Raw genomic sequence first — 22,115 nt, 5'->3', positions numbered from 1 at the left:
AAGGAGAAGCAAGAGAGAGAGAGAGAGATTGTTATTTGTTTTCAATTTCACTTACTTAGCTAGCAAATGCAGCTAGCTAGTTAGTTTAGCCTACTCAAACAGAGGGATTATATGTTAGCTAGCTGGCTATGACTATCCAACACAACACTGGAACTCTTCCAAGTCAAGGTAAGCTTTTGGTTTTACAAATGTATTGCCACCGGGGCCCGCCGGTGTAAGTGCTAAACTGCTTACTGACTGTACACTGTAACGTTACTGCATGATTGTAGCGGGTTTACTAACGCGTTAGTTCTATTAGCTATTTTGAATATGACGTTACTTTAGCTAATACGGTGACAAAGATGTAGGCTGTGTGTAGCGGTTATTATATGTTTATTTTGGCTGATGTGTTGTGCATTGAAGTCCACAAGTGAAGGGAAAAGGTGAGAGGAGGAGAGTGCATAAATGAGATAAGTAATACTTATGTGCTGCTGCTATGAAAGTTAATTGTGTTTACACGTGATTAGGGGTGTATTCATTCCGCCGATTGTGTTGAAAAACGGAACGAAACGGGGATAAACATACCTGAATTTGTTCAATAGAAACTCTCGTTTGCAACTGTTGGACTAATGATTACACCCTATATCAGCTAGATGCAGGCAAGTGTGTGCAAGGCGGTTTGGTGGTTGGTCCTTCAGCCACTCTAAATTTTAGACAAAATATCTGCAGGAAAGTGTTGTTTACCCCACCTTTTAGAGCGCAGGTACTGCCGTTGAAATTTATATCACCTGGAACATGCGCAAAACCATGTAAACACCTGCAGATGTTGGTTACATGCATGCATCGCGCGCATGTACTTCCGTCTTGTGCATGTGCCTTTGGTCATGAGCAAACAAATCTTGATTGCTACACACAGAGACCCGTGTTTTGAAGTTGGGTTAATAATTATTTCCTGTGGATATTTTCTCAAACATTTCTACCAACTCAAAGACCAACACCACAGACAATCGGCAGAGTAAATGAAGTTTATTTAACATTCTTACTTGAATGTAAATGTGCATGGTGTTGCCTACATAATTGGAAGGCATCACCACGTTTCGTACCTCATTTTTAGGCATCTTCTTTAACATAGTAGTAAAACCTGGGCACCTTTGCACCACAACTTCGATAAGTTTACTGAAAAAAGAGTCCATTGGGTGCTTAGTGTGAGAGGGATTTCCGTCCTTTTAGCATCCTACGGAGAATCACCTCGATGCCACCCTGCGTGCTGATCCTCTTGATCCAGCCATGGGTCCTCTTCCGCTTTATATTCTTGGGCTGGTACTCTATTCCCCGCTTCCCTGTGCGAACCTGCTGATGGTGCCAGGGGAGTTGCTGGATCACTCCTGCCCCCTCTGCCTGTGATGTGATTTTGCGCATGTTCCAGGTGATATAAATTTCAAAGGCAGTACCTGCGCTCTAAAAGGTGGGGTACTCCTGAGTGGCGCAGTGGTCTAAGGCTGTGCCACTAGAGATCCTGGTTCGAATCCAGGCTCTGTCGCAGCCGGCCGCGACCGGGAGACTCATGGGCGGCGCACAATTGGCCCAGCGTCGTCCAGGGTATAATATTCTGTGTTATTCTGTGTTAACAGGATGTGTTGCTACAATGACAACTGCATTCAAATATCTAATCACGTTTTCCAAGTATCTATTTGATACAAATCTCATGAGATTTACCATTGTATATTTAAGAAATGAACAAGAGAGAGAAAGTATGACAAAGTATTACAGTATGATTACTAGTAATTGCTTACAGGCTTCTTCTCCTTTCCTCTGCTCCCTCTCAGGGCTCTCCGGAGTCCCTGGAAGCAGCCAGTTCTTAGTCTTCTTCCTCCCACCTGTAGCAGTGGAGAGTCTGGTGGAGGACAGTTCTTTCTCTGCTACCTTGATCTCCCCTGCTACAAGGCTGCTTCGAAGGAGTGTATGTTTCCACCAGTTGTCATTTTTTGACATTTTAGTCATTTAGCAGACACTCTTATCCAGAGCGACTTACAATTAGTGAGTGCATACATTTTTCATACTGGCCCCCCGTGGGAAACGAACCCACAACCCTTGCATTGCAAGCGCCATGCTCTACCAACTGAGCTACAGGAGGGCCAGCACCTTATCACTATAGGCTGCTGCAGTGGGCCCTCAGCCAGAAGCATGCCATTCTGAGGGGCCACAGAGCTCACTGGCAGCTCTCTGGGGGAGATGGAGGGAACCCCATGATGTTTTGGTGCCGATGCTGCTTATGGAAGTGAATATTCCGCTAAGTGATAAGGACAGGGAGCTGTCGTAGGCAGCGTAGGCATACTCGTCACCCTTAGGGAGGTCCATGGGTTCCCACTTGTCAAGGTCATCAAGGTAAAAGGTAAAAATAAACTCTCAGGTCCGGTCTGAAAGAAACACCATGGCAACACATAAACAAAAAAGCTGATTCTGGCATTACAAACCAATAATATTATCATCCATGACTTTTTTCTTTCAGATGTCATCAATAAAAGTATTGATGCATATAAGGCTATAATACAAATGTAAAACTTTAAATGTTGCCTATTTGGTATAGTTAAATTGCTTGGTAACTAATATACTTTTCAATAAAAATGCCCACTGATGGATAATTTCATAAACGAAATTGTGAAACAGAGAAAGCATTTTGATCATTAAAGAAACGTATTTTGATTCCACATTTCTATTTGATATTTATGGGTTCATCCTTCCATCCACCAATCTAGCCACATGCCACACCATATCAGGACACACACACACACACACACACACCACACACACAAACTTATGGTATGGGAATCTGTTGTTAGTTTACCCACTCGGCCTTAGCAACTTGAATACAAGACATCCTATTGGCTTTCGTAGAACTAAGGTTTGTAGCCCATTCGCTATCTTTCTTGTCATTCAAATGCAGAAGGAAGCTGACAGGAAAATTCCGTAGATGCGGAATTCAACCAGAATACAACAAGACCAAACGGGTTGGTAGAATCATGCCCGTGTGCGCAACGCCGAAGGATGCTGATCAAAAGAGCATTGATCTGGCTATTTAAAAATTGAAATTGGCACACCTACTTAGTGTGCATTACTTAGATTTAAAGCCTTATTATATTTGTTGATTAGTACGATGTAAACCATCTGCAGATGAGCAATTAACAACTTCTCCATATTGCAGATTGCTTTTGAATTATACCAATGCAACAGATTTTCAGCTGCAGTTAATTATTATCAACCTATTGACTATCGTTTTATGGGAGAGGAGCATCATATTTCACGTCCTTAATCATCAGTAAGGTAAGGAATTGGCTAGAAAATAGGCATATGCATCAGCAAACGTTGAATGGCAATTACTGGGTATGTGGTTTTATACTGATACCATACCTGAAACAGTATATTTGATATTTCATAATGGGTATTCGGATAAATAGATGTCATTCATGATGCGTTGGCATAGTGACATACATTGCGCAACACACCCACTCAATATTGATTTATGTTGTTGGCATATATCTTGCTCACTTACCATAGGCTACAGTAGTGTCCAGTCCAGTTTGCAAATGGTTAAATCTTTCATAACAGTTTTGAAAAAATTATGCATGCATACTCATTTGGCTAAGACTGAATTGGTCTGCTCTGTATGGTACATTATGTAATTTCTGATGTTTACAGGTAGTGTTATGCCCTAGTACTAACGTAATTCAACTAGTCATAAAATACACATTTGCATCTCTTTGCAGACTTTATACATTACTGTAATGGTAGATTAAATGGTCCTCCAAACCAGATATTTTGAATACTGTACGTAAATGCATCAGAATGTATTACTGTACTGTGTGGGTGGAAAAGTAGAGCACAGTGTACCAAATGTGTGCTAAACATGACGTTTGGATAATCAACCTAATTCTGCATTGCAGATCAAATAGTAAAATGGCTGAATAACATGGTTGAGAGAATTTAGGGCAGTCCACTGGAAAACTCATTCATATTCAAGTCTCACTTTCATACTCAACCTTAATATGTCAGTGGGATGAAATGGCAAGGAACGTTGAACCGGATGGTCTTTTGCATTTTAATCTCTGGTAGTGGAGTAATGTAGGGATCTTGGAGTGTAGTGTAAGTCTCCTCTCAGTTTAGCAGTCATGCACAGGTTCATTGCAAGGATGGCCACCTCATCCCCTGGAGGGTAGTCCACCTCCAACATACTTTCTGTTCAGTCTTATATCACACCTGATAATAACCTCAATATGATATGGGTTATTATATGAGATACATACAGTATCTGTGTATAGACATATATGCCTGTAGGTCATGGCTGGGCTTTCATAGTGCTTACACACATATTATCCAGTATCCTGACCCCTAAACGTATTGCAATGATTTAGAGGCCAGCTGTGTCTAATGAATGTTGTGATGGTAGCATTTGATCATATGATTAATGACACACTCACTGCTCCTAGAGGCTCACCATTTTTGATCTACCAAGGAAGGGAAATCCCAAATGTCACTTGGCTCGTGAAACAGGATGCACCGACCTTCTCTCTCTCTCTCTCTCTCTCTCTCTCTCTCTCTCTCTCTCTCTCTCTCTCTCTCTCTCTCTCTCTCTCTCTCTCTCTCTCTCTCTCTCTCTCTCTCTCTCTCTCTCTCTCTCTCTCTCTCTCTCTCTCTCTCTCTCTCTCTCTCTCTCTCTCTCTCTCTCTCTCTCTCTCTCTCTCTCTCTCTCTCTCTCTCTCTCTCTCTCTCTCTCTCTCAGCCCTTCTCAGCCCTTCTCAGCCCTTCTCAGCCAGACATTGATCCCTGTGTGCCAGTTCAATACATTAATGAACTCCCCTGTGTGTGTGGCTGCAAAGATGCAGTAAGCTGCACCTCATGCAGAGGCATCATTTACCAGGATCAATGCACCCTCCTCTCTCCCTATTACCATTACCTGCTTTCAGATTTCCCATCTGTGTATTAAAACGAACTTCATTAACTTCATGTGCCAAACCTACACTTTCAAAATCGTTAAGCTAAACAAAACTTGTCAAGCATTTTTTGGAACAATGTTGTCGATTTTCTAAACAAAGTCCACAACAAAGTAAATATGTTTTTTAAATGTAGTTGCCTTCTCAAAACATAAATGCATTAATCAAAACTATATTATATACCGTTAAAATTGCCAATACATTCATCAAAAGATTAACACAACCATACTCATCTCTCGAGTTCAAGCAGACAAAACAGAAAGTTAGTCTGTCTTTTAAAATCCCAGTTGATCAATACATTTTCTTTACAGTCACTAAATCATGATGATCAAAGTACAACTATCCAAAGGGGCAGCAATATGGAAATAATTACTCTCCTTTTATGCATACCAAACAATTCCATACACATCAAATCAAATATTATTCCTGATACTTTTTTTTAAGCATATTGTGTGCAGGATTCATTCATCGGTATCATCACAATCCAATTGCATGTATTCAATACAAAGGCTGGTTTGCTCATAGTTTTGTAGACTCTCCATTGTCACACAGAAACACAATCCACAATAGAAATAAGGAAAGGTGAATACAATGGAGGAACACAACTGATATGAATGTTTAGGCCAGTGGCGGCTGGCCGATAGAGGGCGCTAGGGCGCCGCCCCCTTAAATAAAATTATTTTTTAAAAAAAAATAAAAAAAAAAATAATAATAATAATTATAAAAACATCAGTATGTCAATATTTGTGTGTTTGAAATATGGAATGCACACAGTAATATGTGTAAGATATGATAGAAAATCATATTCGCAACCTTTCCTCTGCCTGTCAAACGCCTCGTCAGCTCTGGGCGATACAGAAAGTGCCCCGAGGAGGCGGGTCTACGTAGCAGTTAAGCCAATTGCTAATTTAAGATATGAATGTATGACATAAAATGTAGCTAATCAGCGATTTTAATTCGAATCCAAGGAGGGCGATTATTTTATCGCCCCCAAGCTCGCCCCTGATAAAATAAGGACCGGGCTCCAGTGGCGCCATTTTTACTAGACGACAATGGCGAACGCAAACGTTACTCCTCCAAGACCCAACCCTAACTCGGTGAAATCTCTCCTCCAAGATCCGTTTGAGAGGAGAACTTTGTCAGAGAAAGTTCGGGTGAAAGAGCTGGGCCCAGATCAACCTGACCTCTCAATCAGACAGCAGGCTAGCGAGAAAGGGAAGCAGTATATGCGCGGCTTCTCCCGTAGCTGGTACACCAGGAAGGCTTGGCTAGCTGGGTGCACTGATGCTAATGCTTTATTTTGCTTTCCGTGCTTGCTTTTTAAAACGACGGGGTCAGATTCAGCATGGACAGGTACCGGAGTGAGGGATATGAAGCACCTGTCAGAGAAGGTAAAGAAACATGAGAACACCAGGGCACACATGGACAACTCTGTAAAGCTAGCTGTATTAGGAAGGGTGAACATTGCTACGCAGCTGGATGACGGCCACAGGATTGCGGTGAGGAAACACAATGAGGAGGTGGATAAAAACAGGCACATTCTATCCAAAATTATCGATTGTGTGAAGTTCTGTGGGGCTTTTGAGTTGGCCTTGCGTGGGCACGAGGAGACTCCCCAGAGCCTCTACAACACGGTGGAACTTCCACAGTCGCGCTGTAAACACTGTGTACGAGTACAGGGATGACCTCCTAACGTGTTTCCAGACCATCAGAGACTCTGGGAACTTTGATGCCCCGACTGTCAGAGAGGCGGGGGGCTTTGTGAGGATGCTCGAAGACGAGGCTTTCTGTTTTTTCCTGGCACTGTTCCACAAGATCATGCCAAATGTGGACATGCTTTTCAGCCAGCTGCAGAAGAGGAACATCGACCCTGTCTTCATTAAAGCACTTGTCCAGAGGTTCACAGAAAGCATGCTAACAATCAGGTAAATAACTATATTTACTATTGGCTGATAAAGATGCTGTTAGAAAGATGAATAGTTCACTTACAACAGTTTAAAAGCCTAAATGTGTCTGGTCATCAAAGTGAGTGATTATCATAGAGCCGTCACAATTATATTTGTTTTAGTATTTTAAAAGGAAAGAGAAGACATTTACATTACATTTTAGTCATTTAGCAGACGCTCTTATCCAGAGCGACTTACAGTTAAGAGTGCATACATTTTTTCATACTGGCCCCCGTGGGAAACGAACCCACAACCCTGGCGTTGCAAGCGCCATGCTCTACCAACTGAGCTACACGGGACCACATTAGTTTTGGCAAGATCTGAAAAAAGAAGTTGGTGGAGTGCAACCCTCAAACATTGAAGAATTACAGCAGTTTGCTGCTGAAGAATGGGCCAAATTGCCAGCAGAAAAGGTGCAGCAAGCTCATTGATGTCTACAATAAGCATATGTTGGCAGCTATCTTGGCCAAAAGCTGTGCAACCAAGTACTAGCTCCAGGGTGCCAATAATTTAGTCCATGACATTTGTCTATATTTTCTAAATTACAATTGTAAACTTAAGTTTACAGAAATATAATTAAAGGTGTGGAGACCCATTTTTTCCTCTCAAATTTCAACTGATTTTAGAAGAAATAGGGAATTATTTAAGAAAAGCCCAAGGGTGCCAATATATTTGGACACAACTGTATGCCTTCAGTCTAATTGGAATGTATGGCAGTAGAGTTGTTTGTATTTCTCCCTAACCAAAATGGCTGCCATTAGGATACCATTCAGGATTTTTTTCACCTGTGTTACCACGACAATCACGCCAAATGAGCATTGCATTTGTGTGCTCCTTCAGTGTGAATGCGCAAATTTGATATGGGTCACATGTAAAACTGATACATAATTGATACAGATTTACGGTATGTTGCCTATATATTACTATATACCGGTATTGATGCACAGACCAGTTTGGGTTTTTACTTTACCTTCTATAACGGTATTTCAATGTTTGGTTTGTTAAATGTGGTAATGCCACTCCGCCATGTGTAACGTCCGTTTTTCTAGTTTACTCCGCAATTTGGGTCGTCTCTCTCCCTCTCTCACCAAGTACCACCCCGTCACTCAAGGAGCGCAGTTGTTGTTACTCGACCACGAGAACAAGTGTTTGTCCAAAAAGACACAATCAGACGTTGATAATAATGCAGGAAAGTACTACACAGTTTGTAATAATTATTCAGGTGTCCACCAGGTCAATTTCTAGAAGAGGCCTAGTTGTTATTGAAGATTAACTTTATTGCTAAGTGCACAGCAGAACAAAATTATGTTGCATCCCTCTCACAAATGTAATAGAAAAAGGCTTTAAAACGTAATAACATCAGTTAATTATGTACATCACAGGTTAAAAGCAGTTACTAGACATAGTTTGTGTGTATATACACACTATCTGTCTGTCTGTCTGTCTGTCTGTCTATATATATATATATATATATATATATAAGTCACTGGTTGTGTGTTGAGGGGGAATTACAGTGAGCTAAGAAGTCTGATTGCAAGTTATCAAATTAAACTTTATTTTTGGACCCAGGGCCTCAATTCCCTCTTTGTGTGGGGACAGCGCATCTGACGAGCAGCAACAGCCCATCAAGCGACGGAGGATGCTGGGACCAGGAGAACAACAGAGGTTGGCTATAGAGGTAAGTTGTGATGTAATTGTCAGTGTTTCCCCATAGAACTTTTTTCAGGCCTGGTAGTATGTAGCCAAAACCCTGAACAATCAGCACCTTGGTAATCATATACTTGAGTTGGACATAGGCATGTGTCAGTCAGGATCACTTGCATCAAAATAGCTTAATTGCAAATTAAAGCTGATGATGTATCTTTTACAGGTATGTGATACCATCCTGAGTCATGCCAAAGAGAGGTTCTCCTTCACCCAGCACCTCATCAGCGCAACACTATTGCACGGAGAGTTGTTCCCACAACACAGTGTGAAGTTCCCCGATACAGCGCTTGAAACAACCGTGGAGGCGTACCCCATGTTGAACAAGGCCAAGCTCAAAACCGAACTGTCCCTCATCTATGAGAACAGTGAGTTCAAGGCTTGTAGTGGTGCAGTGCCCCTGTACCAGTTCTTCATGGAGAACAACCTTCAGAGCACTTTCACAGAGACTGCCAGCCTCCTCAAGATCCTCATCACCACACCCATGACAACTGCTGAGTCAGAAAGGTGCTTCTCTACACTGAAAAGGATCAAGACCTTCCTGAGAAACAGCATGACACAGGATCGCCTGAACGCTCTGGCCATGCTCTCCATGGAGAAGAAACTTGTCAGGGACATTCCTGACTTTAATCAAAGGGTCATTGAGAGGTTTGCCACTCAGAAGGACAGACGGGCAAAATTCCTGTACAAATAAGATGACAGACACACACACACAGAGCAGCTCTGGCCGCATGTTTCTTTGTATATAGTTGACCTTAGCATAAAAAATCCAGTTATATATGGTACTCTAGAAAGTCTTAATAGTGTCTTTGCTAATATTACTGTATATATGTTGTTTTGTATCAATTAATTGTTGCAGTTCTGGAGCACATTAACAATTAGTCACATTTAGTATGATCATAAAATACTGTATGCTATTCTTCCAGTCAAAGGTTTGAGTTCATCCACTTGATATCCATTTCTATATTATACATCCTTTTATACAGTGTAAGATTTCCTATAAACTTTATAATAATTTCATGTTATTGTCCACTTTCCACTCTGTTCTGACAGCATGCCTGTTGCGTTGCCTGTTTACTACCAATGGTAAAAAGTTCACTTTAAATGCAAATGAAAGGCTTGGGTTTGTGTAATATGTTTTTGTGTAAGAATGCCTCAACTTTTTAATATTGGCATTAAATAATTACTGAATGTTTCACTGAGCACTGCTGTCCTGCAGTTTGTGTTAAAATATATCGCGATGGTTACAGGAAAAAAAAGTATGGCACAGCCCCACCGAGAATATTTTTCACCAGCCGCCACTGGTTTAGGCCTCAATCCACACCAAAGGAAAGCTCTATAATGTAAGTTGATGTTGGAGATGATGACTTAGTAGTAACCCAGTTACTTAGAATTAACCTAACTGAATTTTCTGCATGTATTGTAAAAAATATATAATAATTTGACATTCCCCATTGCCTAGATTCCCCCTTTTCCTATATTGTACATGGTATGACACTGATGAGATGATTTAGAATTTCGTGCAGTAGCATTTACTGATTGCTGGATCAGTGAACACAATATTGCACACATTTCTCTTATGATGAAAACAATGTAATGGTAATATTCTGTGAACAAAACACTTAACACTGAGTTTTGTATTCACTGATGACGTTTGTATTTAAAGTTTTGTAAAAGGTGGTCTAAGATATGCAAGTCAGGTACAAAAGCAAGAAAATTATCCGAAGGTCTGTAAATGTATTTTGAGCATTTGATTATTGCTGTTCTGCTATAGATACAGTATGTTTCAACATACATCCAAAAATTGCTTGTGCGTGATTGAGAAAAACTGTAATAAACTTCGCTAGGTCAGCAAATAACACACTTCTGGGTCCGAAATTGGAATATACGTACACAGCAGTTTTATCTGCTGATATTCAGAATTTTTATGGCAAGCATTACACAGGTGGACATTTCAATTACATGTGAAGAGATAGAACAATGAGACTTAAAGGCTCCGCATGACCAATCCGATGTCTGCAGTGGCTGTACAGTATTTACTGCGATGCGGCCTCCCCAGAAGTCAGAGCAAACATACTTTTTGCTCTTTGTGGAGCAGAGCTGTTGTGAAGGAAGTAGTCAAGGAAGTTAATTTGTGTTTATACAGGACCTCCCGCCCCCACCTACGGTCAAACAATCATGTCAATGCAGAGCTATACGGAGCCCTCCGCATTGTTAAAACATTTGGGAGGAGCACGGCGATGCGGTATGGAGCTCGATTTGGCCTCCGCAAGCCTCGAGAGGCTCCGCAATTGCGTCACACCCTTCGTAAGGAGCCTCCGGATCACATTTTCGGCGCAAGCATAAATAGGCTTTTAGTCTGTTTCAAATGCACCAGCGAATATGAATCATTTACACACATCTCCCCTCATTGTGAATAAATAATGTAGAATATGAATCCGGGGTTGAAAGTGATTGGAGGTGGGTGAGAGAAGGGTGGACATTAATCAGAGCTCTGCCATTATTAGTGTGTGTTAGTGTGTGTGTGTGTGTGTGTGTGTGTGTGTGTGACTTGACGTATATAAATCAATGGTGTGACCTTGGTGTGAATACCAGGAGAGAAATATATGTGTTGATTAAAGCCAGTGTGTCAGGTCATCTTTTATACGAAGGGTTTCCACAAACTCATCATTAGAAAAGCCTCCCTCCTGTGTAGGCCACAATTTTCAGAGGATTGAAAATGGTTGCCGCAGTTTTCCCCAGACCTCATTGACTGTAGCTTTGAGCATGATCTAATAATATCGGTGAACGTTGTTGACTGGAAATGCAATTCAATCAGATGTCTAGCATTGTAGGGGACATAATTTGTGAGCATAGATAGCTCATATACTCCAGCTTTACATAAGGTAATTGAACAATAGAACACAACCAGCAGTATATATTCTGTTTAGTTAGCAGAGACACAGTTACTGTACATAGGAAACCATGAAGCCTGGATCCAAGTTCCAACACATACTGTAGATATGACACTTGTGTTCTGCTTCCCCTTGATAATCTATAGTCTATATTTAAACCGTGTGACATTCTCAATTTACCAGACTGCCAAAAACCTCTGGACATAACTAACCTTGGAAAGATCATCGTCTGCTGGTGTACTAATAACCAAACCCCATTGGCACATGGGATACATAGATTGAGCAGTTGGCATGAACCCCGCTGTGCCATTGCTGACATTCTATGTATACTCTAGGGGCCAGGGGCCATTTTGGAAGAGCCGTGTCTATTCTTAGTTTGCGTCTAGGTCAGTATGTCAATTGATTCTGCTTCTCCACACTGAAACTGAGTACGAAACGGGTATTGTTTTACTGTTGTCTATGGACTTACTTTGAACCCAATGTTAAACTGGTCATGTAAGCCGGTGAGTTTTTTAATTGAAAGCTTAATGATTGAGAAACCCTAGGGTGTTTATCATGGAGCAAATGTCAGGTTCAAAGTACTGTTTTTGTCGTTTTTTGTGCAGTGAATTGTTGTGGTGAGAGCCAGTGGGATCTTTTAGCTCAAAAATCTTTGTTGTCTGTTGATCTTTGTTGTGTGTTAAGCCTACCAGATCCTTCCTATTATGTGTTTTGACGTATGGGGAGAACATGGAACTCACAGCACCACTCCTGGTTGCTTTTTACTGTTTTGTTCTTATATTATGTTTGTTGTAAACTCCAAGACTTTGTCGCACTCAGACAGAAATGGGGACTGTGTTGTATTTGAATTACATGAAATAACGATGTTATTCACAATATTATGCATACAAAACACTCATAACCTTTATGTTACCTCATGTTCTTACCACAGTACTTACCTATCCAGTATTTTTTCAAGCATAATCAATCACGTTGTGTTGGTTTTGGAGGTGCCGCAGTTTTCAAGCAAAAGTTGGCATTTATAAAAACGGAACTTAATGTGAAAATGTGCTCACCTTCCCTCAAACTTTAGACCATGCGTACGCACAGTTTCTAATGTTGTGGTGAGAGCCAGTGGGATCTTTTAGCTCAAAAATCTTTGTTGTCTGTTGATCTTTGTTGTGTGTTAAGCCTACCAGATCCTTCCTATTATGTGTTTTGACATATGGGGAGAACATGGAACTCACAACACCACTCCTGGGTGCTTTTTACCGGTTTGTTCTTATATTATGTTTGTTGTAAACTCCTAGACTTTGTCGCACTCAGACAGAAATGGGGACTGTGTTGTATTTGAATTACATGAAATAACGATGTTATTCACAATATTATGCATACAAAACACTCATAACCTTTATGTTACCTCATGTTCTTACCACAGTACTTACCTATCCAGTATTTTTTCAAGCATAATCAATCACGTTGTGTTGGTTTTGTTTAGATTGCTCATTGACATTCCTCATGGGTGTGTGTCTCTGCAGGCAGGCACCATGCTGACCAGCATTACAGACGGGATCCTGTGCTGTCTGACTGGGAAGGCTACCAGCCTGGTGATGCCCGTCGAGTCCTCCGAGCCAGCTGACGCCTTTGAGTTTGTGGAGGTGAAGCCCGGGAGAGTCCTAAGGGTTCGCCACATCATCCCTGAGCGCCAGTCACCGGTGGTGACGGAGGAGGACCAGGTAAAGGAGCCAGAGCAGGTGAAGGGCAGTGGAAACAGCAACAGCAGCAGTGTGCACTGCAAGCGCAAGATCACTGTCTACCGCAACGGCCAGCTAGTCATTGAGAACCTGGGTGACGTGCTGCACTCGCAGATCCTCCAGTGCCAGGATGGAGACCTAGAGCCCTGCAGCACCGTGGAGGTGGAACTGGCCGACTATAAGGAAGTGACCACCTCCCCTGAACCCACGCCTCCCCTACCCATGGTCGGGGAGCAGAAACCTGCGGCACCTCCTCGCCGGCGCCACCGCAAGCCCAAGCGCACATTGATGATTGACTCGGAGAGGGAGATCTCCAGCTGCAAGGGGACGCACTCGGACGTGGCGCTCTTTTTCGTACATGGGGTAGGCGGCTCGCTGGACATCTGGGGCAGCCAGCTGGACTTCTTCTCGCGGCTGGGGTATGAAGTCATCGCCCCTGACATGGCGGGCCACGGGGCCAGCACAGCACCCCACATCGCGGCGGCCTACACCTTCTACGCCCTGGCCGAGGACATGCGCGCCATCTTCAAGAAATACGCCCGTAAACGCAACATCCTAATCGGGCACTCCTATGGGTCAGTATGCTTGCTTCTCTGTTAAAACTAATGGTCAATTGATTACCAAGTATCATCTTATGTCTTAGGTCAGTTAACAGAAGGAATATCGTGATAGTAAATTAATTACAGTATTTGAACATGCCCTGAAACACACCATAAACTGGCCCTGACGATGTCTGAAGAAGACAAACCGATCAGAGAGCAGGGTTATGATGATGTCATGATGAAGGGACCAATCAGAGAGCAGTGTTATGGTGATGTCATGATGAAGGGATCAATCAGAGCAGGGTTATGATGATGTCACAATGAAGTGACCAATCAGAGATTAGGTTATTTGATGTCATGGTGAAGGACCCATCAGAGAGCAGGGTTATGACGATGTGATGATGAATGGACCAATCAGAAAGCAGGTTCCCAAGACGTTATTTTCACGTGTTTGATTATATCCCTTTTCAGGGTATCGTTCTGTACCTTCCTGGCCCATGAGTATCCAGACCAGGTTCACAAGGTGGTGATGATCAATGGAGGGGGGCCCACAGCTCTGGAGCCCAGCCTCTGTTCAATCTTCCAGCTGCCTTCCTGTGTGCTGCACTGCCTCTCCCCCTGTCTGGCCTGGAGCTTTCTCAAGTAAGTAAATCATCCCATCTCTTTGTAGACAAAACTATTGCAGTGCAGACAAAACAACAACACATTGCTAGACAAAACAACATTTTGTAGACAAAATAACAACACATCGCCTAACAAATAGAACAACAACCTATCGCTGTAGACAAAACAAAATCAAGAAACTCTTCATACAGAAAGTATACTTTACACTAGGGTTCCCGAATAGTTGGCTGCCCACAAGGGATTTTATTTGGCCCTCCAAGATTTCGGAGCAAAAAAAATAAATAAAAAACATTGTTGTTGGACATAAAAGACTGTAATAACCAGGGGCCTCATTTATAAACCGTGCGTACAAAATAGACCGCAAAACATTTGTACGCCAGTTTTCAAGCAAAAGTTGGCATTTATAAAAACTGAACTTAATGTGCAAATGTGCTCACCTTCCCTCAAACTTTAGACCATGCGTACGCACAGTTTCTAATGGTTGAAGTATTGCATTGCAAGCAGGAAAGTAGATTAGTATTTTGTGCAAATGGGGGATATGATGGACGGCTTATTCATGAACAGGTTAATAACAAGATGCAATCATTTGCTGTTAGTGAGAAGAGAGAAATGTGATTTAGTTTATCTTTGCATTTTATAATATTAAAAAAATAGGCCTCTATTTCCTAGGCTATTATTTATTTCATTTCCATGATCATTGCATAATAAATTCCTCACCTTTTCTGTGATGATTTCATACTCATGAGGTAGCATAGGCCTACAACAAGGATACCATTCGTCCCATCTCTCATTTAATTGGACCCACTTCACAGTAGTAGATACAGTGGCTTGCGAAAGTATTCACCCCCCTTGGCATTTTTCCTATTTTGTTGCCTTACAATCTGGAATTAAAATGTTTTTTTGGGGGGTTTGTCTCATTTGATTTACACAACATGCCTATCACTTTGAAGAGGCAAAATGTTTTTATATTGTGAAAACAACAAGAATTAAGACAAAAAAACAGAAAACTTGAGCGTGCATAACTATTCAGCCACCCCCCAAAGTCAATACTTTGTAGAGCCACCTTTTACAGCAATTACAGCTGCAAGTCTCTTGGGGTATGTCTCTATAAGCTTGGCACATCTAGCCACTGGGATTTTTGCACATTCTTCAAGGCAAAACTGCTCCAGCTCTTTCAAGTTGGATGGGTTCCGCTGTTGTACAGCAATCTTTAAGTCATACCACAGATTCTCAATTGGATTGAGGTCTGGGCTTTGACTAGGCCATTCCAAGACATTTAAATGTTTCCCCTTACCCACTCAAGTGTTGCTTTAGCAGTATGCTTAGGGTCATTGTCCTGCTGGAAGGTGAACCTCCGTCCCAGTCTCAAATCTCTGGAAGACTGAAACAGGTTTCCCTCAATAATTTCCCTGTATTTAGCGCCATCCATCATTCCTTCAATTCTGACCAGTTTCCCAGTCCCTGCTGATGAAAAACATCCCCACAGCATGATGCTGCCACCACCATGCTTAACTGTGGGGATGGTGTTCTCGGGGTGATGAGAGGTGTTGGGTTTGCGCCAGACATAGTGTTTTCCTTGATGGCCAAAAAGCTCAATTTTTGTCTCATCTGACCAGAGTACCTTCTTCTATATGTATGGGGAGTCTCCCACATGCCTTTTGGCAAACACCAAATGTGTTTGCTTATTTTTTTCTTTAAGCAATGGCTTTTTTCTGGCCACTCTTCCGTAAAGCCAATCTCCGCTGTGGAGCTTTGCAGCTCCTTCAGGGTTATCTTTGGTCTCTTTGTTGCCTCTCCGATTAATGCCCTCCTTGCCTGGTCCGTGAGTTTTGGTGGGCGGCCCTCTCTTGGCAGGTTTGTTGTGGTGACATATTCTTTCAATTTTTTAATAATGGATTTAATGGTGCTTTGGGATGTTCAAAGTTTCTGATATTTTTTCATAACCCAACCCTGATCTGTACTTCTCCACAACTTTGTCCCTGACCTGTTTGGAGAGCTCCTTGGTGCCCCTTGCTTAGTGGTGTTTCAGACTCTGGGAACTTTCAGAACAGGTGTATATATACTGAGATCATGTGACACTTAGATTGCACACAGGTGGACTTTATTTAACTAATTATGTGACTTCTGAAGGTAATTGGTTGCACCAGATCTTATTTAGGGGCTTCATAGCAAAGGGGGTAAATACATATGCACGCACCACTTTTCCGTTATTTATTTTTTAGAATTTTCTGAAACAAGTTCTTTTTTTCATTTCACTTCACCAATTTGGACTATTTTGTGTATGTCCATTACATGACATCCAAATAAAAATTCATTTAAATTACAGGTTGTAATGCAAAAAATAGGAAAAACGCCAAGGGGGATGAATACTTTTGCAAGGCACTGTAGATAAGGTACTGGAAGTATTTTGCTCTATGCCATCCAATTCGGAGCGCAATTTATTAACGGTGGAACAGAGGGTTGTAGGTTACTTCTGAGTCTGAGTACTGTCATTTCAAATTTCTCGAGTAGACAATATTGCATTTATACACATAATCCATCTTTTCATAACCATTGCAGAATTTATTCTTCACCTTTTCTGGCCATGATGGGTTCATATTCCCAAAGTAGCCATAGCCTACAACAAATTACCATGCGCATCTCTCATGTAATTGGGCTTATTAGATACGCTATTATTTCAAGTATTTTGCATGCATCAGAAAGGAAGCGTAGTTTATAACATACAGTAGAATTTAACAGTTGATATTTTGCATTGAAGTGTGTATGGCTACCACTGTAAGTAGACAATGTTTCAGAATTCGGGAAGAAAAAGTAAATGCAAAACATTAGGCCCTATTCAATTCAAACCGTCTGTTTACAGGTCCACAGAAATGTGCAATTGTTGTTGTCTTTCATAAACTTTTTGTCTGTCGGATAGCCTACAGCAAATGTCACTGCAAAAGTTCAACATTATGCCATCATCTACAAAGACATTTGATCAAGTTCGCTATTGCTATTTCCTTTAGAAAACTGCCTCAGCCTAACTCGAATACTTCCAAAGTATACAGCAAATAAGGGTATTATTGTCACCATAAATGGTGAATGATGGGCGTTTTTCAGGCTGAGTTTTAATGCTTGTTCAAGCGTGCACAGTTTTAGGACCGGTTTGATTTATAACGGAAACATGCGTATGTATGGTATGCGCCAAGTTTATAAAACTCAATATTTTTGTACGTGCGCAGTCTTGAGAGGCATATGTGATCGTATCCCAATGTAATCAAGGTTTGAAATGATTCTGTTTTTGTCAAAAGACTATATCTGTTTGGGATTCTTGCGGGAAATTTTTTGTAGTGCACAAATTATTTATAACTATGTTCTGGCTCCCTGACCATCCAAGGAAAAATCGTCCCACGGCTGAATGTAATTGGGGACATCTGCTGTACACTGTCAATGCTTAACTACTACTGCATACACAAAGTAAGGGGAATTTAACACATCATTTTGAATATCAGATAATACTGATGGCTTCCAATTGGCTCATTCATCCCCCCTCCTCTCCCCTGTAAATATTCCCCAGGTCGTTGCTGTAAATGAGAATGTGTTCTTAGTCAACTTTCCTTGTAAAATAAGGGTAAAAAACAATTATACAAAATGGCTATGAGTCTGACCTCTTTTTCCAACATGTTCAGGGCTGGGTTTGCCCGTCAGGGAGCCAAAGAGAAGCAGCTGCTGAAGCAGGGCAATGCCTTCAACGTGAATCCATTTGTGTTGCGAGCCATGATGAGTGGGCAGTACTGGCCCGAGGGGGACGAGGTGTACCATGCTGAGCTTACTGTGCCCATCCTGTTGGTGCACGGCATGTACGACAAGTTTGTGCCCATGGATGAGGACCAACGCATGGCAGAGGTAAAGAGACATACATTTATGAATACCAATCCATGTGAATTTAGTTCAGAAGCTCTACTACTCATGAATGAAAGATAAATTATATCAATTGCATTTTATGTTCTATGAAAGATACATTTTATTTAATTATGATATGAATTATGAACAGTCCCTATCATATCACACGCCTGTCATCTTCAATGACTAATATTATATTGAAATGGTCAAAATAATCTGTACCACTGTTTTATATCTTGATTGTAACTATTATCCTTTTCATTTCAGATCCTTCTCTTTGCGTTCCTGAAAGTCATCGAGGAGGGCAGTCATATGGTGATGATGGAGTGCCCTGACACAGTCAACACCCTCCTGCACGAGTTTTTCCTATGGGAGCCCGACATGTCCAAAAAGGACGCCGCTAAGACTGATGCTGACAAGACTGTTACGGTCAATGGCGTTGTCGTTCAGACACCAAAACCAAACAAGCCCATGGAAAAATAACCAGTAAGGAGTTTCATTTTACATGAGCAAACCCAATCCGAGGGCCTGTCTTTGGCAGGTGGCACGTGGTCTTAGGGCTGCTCGCAGGCTGAGAGCTGTTATTAACAGGGCCAGAGTTTGTTGTGGAAGTGGAGGGGAGGCAACTGGTGCGCCAAGCTAGAGTTGGCATTTGAATGGGACTGTAGAAAGAAGAAGACAGGAAATGATGGAAAGAAGAGAGGCGGAATCTATTACAACGACAGAGATGGGTGTTTCTGTTTTCCCTTTGACAGCTGTCTGTGCTCCATCATGTGGTGTTTGTAATCAGACAGACCTCGGGTCCAGATAATGTTTTTAAAACACAATATCCATTCGTAATGCTCTGAAGTACCAAACTTGGTTGGTGAGTGGGCCATTGTCAACCAAAGTGAGGAGGCCATGACTATTAAATGGTGTGTGGATTGCCTTACTATCTATCTTCCATCATCTTGTGAATAATATATCACTGCTGATTGGTGTCCTCCTGTCATCAGTTGCAAGTTAAATAAGGATCTTATAAGACTGGGTCCATATGATGGATTCTCTTCAAGGGAATCATTAACTAAATAGGATAACTGAGAAACTATCCAGATAATGCTAGCCAATGGGTGACTGTGGTGTGTTATGGGAGTAAGATCGTTTATGATACATGGCGATCCAGTTTGCATGAGGTCATCCTCATAATGATCATCCCCAATTAAGCAGGTTATAGACTAAAGTGTTGACTGGATGGAAGTAGTGGTGAATGGATTGGTAATTGTTATGGCAAATAAACATGCAATAAGTAATCACATAAAGTATGTTACAGGCATAATAAAAACATACACCTAAACAAATTGATCATACAATTTCAATAACCTCATAAAATATCATCACGCCAAAGTAAAGCTGTTAAAACATATCCTTGAGCAAGCTAAGTATCTGTCAGTTACAGTCAGTATCTGTCAACTTTGTGCATTAACTCACGCTTGAAGTTTAGGGTATTGGTTCGCTTTTTAAACATAATGATTCATCTATGCACAACATGGAGTGGAGTATTTTGCCTTAAGAACCATTTGCGGTGTTGTCCAATATTATGCATTTAGAAACCTATGATTACTGTATGTGTCTACACTTGCATATGCATTTGAAGTTGTTGCATGAATAGGCTTTTAAGATATTCGAGAATTTTCTTGACTACATACTACAAATCCAAAAACCTCCCGTGTCCTCTGAGAGTATAATCTAAGGGGCATTATGGACAGAGAAGAAGTTGGACCAAAGCTTTAGTGATAGGCAGTAATCGAAATTATGTAAAAGTATTCCATAACTATTATTTATCCATACTGATGCCAGTTATTAAACTTCCAATCTTGCAAGTTCAACCCATTTTGCCTCAGAATTTGATGTAACACCATTTAGAATAATGTTGTTCTTCCGTCTACAAGATAGTGTAGCAAAGCATTTTCCTCCACTGCCCTCCAGTCAATCTGTATGTGCTTACTGCTTGCAATGTCAAAGGTCATCCGTGATAATAAGCTAAACATAACGTTATCAGGTGCTCATTTGTGAATGTTTTCGTGTCTCATAATGAGAGTGTGTGATTAATCTGTGATTAAGAAGTATGAAGCACAGTAATGCATTTTATGGTTCGGTCTCTCCGACTGCTACACACTGTTTATTGCATATGCATTATTCTGAGAAAAGATGCAAGAAGATTATGCAATTTCAACAGAGAAAAGGTGAGTTATGAACTGTAGACTAAGATAATGTACTATTAAGTAATGGAAACAAATAGGTTGAGGAACAAATTAGTTTAACGTGGACTGTCCAATACCATGAAGTGCTTCTGATGCAATGTCTGCTTATGCACTGTATAGATTAATCCGACAGCTATATGGACTGCAAGGTGCACGCACATTTGCTTCCTCCGCTAAATGTATAAAAATCGGTCAGTGTTCCTATCCAGTGTGCTATAATTTGTGGTTCAAAATGTGTAAATGTCATTGATGCATTTATTCATGGCCATCAGAACTCATGCACTGCCTGAATGTAGGTGCATATAAAATTATGATATATCGAACTGTTCAATTGAGTGTATGAATGTGCCTTTCATGGCATGAATTAAAACAAATGTTTGTATTATATGGTTGTTTTTGTTCTTCTGTGAATTAATGTATGAACGAATGAATGAGGGCAATTTTATAAGTAACCATGATTGTTTGAGTGTACATTTCTGGCCATGAGGCCTGGGGGGGTCACCTCTGTTTAGGCAACTGTCGCCTCTGCCGAGTCCCCAAAGACCGGATGATCCCGTTTTGGAAAGAGAGCCTGTGACGCAACTTCCGCTTTTGGACGTTAACCACAGATTATCCATTATATTGACCAGATACCCCAAGGTACACATGGTGTTACAGGAGGAGTTGAAGGCGGAACATGCCTCGTACTTACGGCAGCACCCGGATCTCCACGCCATGATGGCCGACTTCTTGCAGTTCCGGTTACTATGAAAACCGAGCGACGTCATCATGTTTGCCTACAAGGACTTCTCTCCCTTCGCATCCCGCCGACCCCTGGGGGCCACATTCAACACCTCACCTTGAGGACACGCACTGGGGCTGCGTCTCAATAGTCTAGTAGCTTCCTCTCACAGGCACTTTAGTGAGGACAATACTCTTCTGGTTAGCAGTTGTCACTAGTATGTACAGGGAGTTCGATGGTGAGGCTTATATCTGTACCTGGGGCAAAGACTTTGTGTTTTCCTGGGGCAAAAGTTCAGGATATCACCAGGTTGCTTCCCGAGGCTGTGAGTCAGTCACCGGGGGCTGATACTGTCATGGTTCATGTGAGGTCAAATTACATTATGAAGGGCAGCTCAGAACAGCTGAGGTGGATTTTAAAGAACTGATTGGGTCTCTACTTGACACCAACAAACGCCACATAATATCTGGCCCTCTGCCCTCCCTAAATTATGGCTTTGAACGGTTCAGCAGACTTTTAGCCCTCCATAACTGGCTACGAGACTATTGCAGCTCTGTGGGTGTAACATTTATTTAAAATGTTGATACCTTCTGGAAACAAAGCTTGTATTATAAGGAGGATGGGATCCACCCAAATAATTTGGGTTCCTGGATCCTTTCAAAGCATTATAAGGCTGCGTTGAGACAATGACTTATCAATGACCCAAGTCCAGCTCATTTAATCCCTACCATTGTGTCGCTGAGTTGTCATAATGATTCAGCAAATGTACATTATCCTAGAGGCATTGGAAGACACAATGTATATAACCTAATTTATGTCCCTCTTACTGCCCGGAATGCCTCTGCTGATCCTATAGCTTTTG

At 41.5% G+C, this 22,115-nt stretch overlaps 1 protein-coding gene across 2 annotated transcripts; it reads left to right on the top strand.

Moving 5' to 3' along the window:
• Positions 1–2,980: 2,980 nt before the first annotated feature.
• LOC121535042 (protein ABHD8-like) lies at positions 2,981–20,917 on the top strand. Of its 2 annotated transcripts, none has more exons than XM_041841726.2 (5): positions 2,981–3,300; positions 13,029–13,819; positions 14,258–14,428; positions 18,079–18,295; positions 18,560–20,917. In XM_041841726.2, the coding sequence occupies exons 2-5, from the start codon at positions 13,038–13,040 to the stop codon at positions 18,773–18,775; spliced, it is 1,386 nt and encodes a 461-aa protein (XP_041697660.1). In that variant the 5' UTR covers positions 2,981–3,300; positions 13,029–13,037; the 3' UTR covers positions 18,776–20,917. The 2 variants fall into 2 exon arrangements, with proteins under 2 accessions (XP_041697660.1, XP_041697659.1); XM_041841725.2 differs by lacking the exon at positions 2,981–3,300 and adding an exon at positions 11,912–12,014.
• The last annotated feature ends 1,198 nt before the right edge of the window (positions 20,918–22,115 follow it).

This window comes from Coregonus clupeaformis, chromosome 21, assembly GCF_020615455.1.
Source record: "Coregonus clupeaformis isolate EN_2021a chromosome 21, ASM2061545v1, whole genome shotgun sequence".
NCBI lineage: Eukaryota > Metazoa > Chordata > Actinopteri > Salmoniformes > Salmonidae > Coregonus > Coregonus clupeaformis.
The sequence above is the reverse complement of the archived record's forward strand: the minus strand, read 5'-3'. Positions and strand labels throughout refer to the sequence as shown.

What these genes read in the sequence shown, in the direction of transcription:
- LOC121535042 (XM_041841725.2), top strand. Translation starts at nt 11,991, where the DNA reads ATGTTAAACTGGTCATGTAAGCCG. An exon ending in TAAACTGGTCATGTAAGCCG is followed by an intron (nt 12,015 to 13,028) that starts GTGAGTTTTTTA and finishes GTGTCTCTGCAG; the next exon opens with GCAGGCACCATGCTGACCAG. An exon ending in CTGGCCTGGAGCTTTCTCAA is followed by an intron (nt 14,429 to 18,078) that starts GTAAGTAAATCA and finishes CAACATGTTCAG; the next exon opens with GGCTGGGTTTGCCCGTCAGG.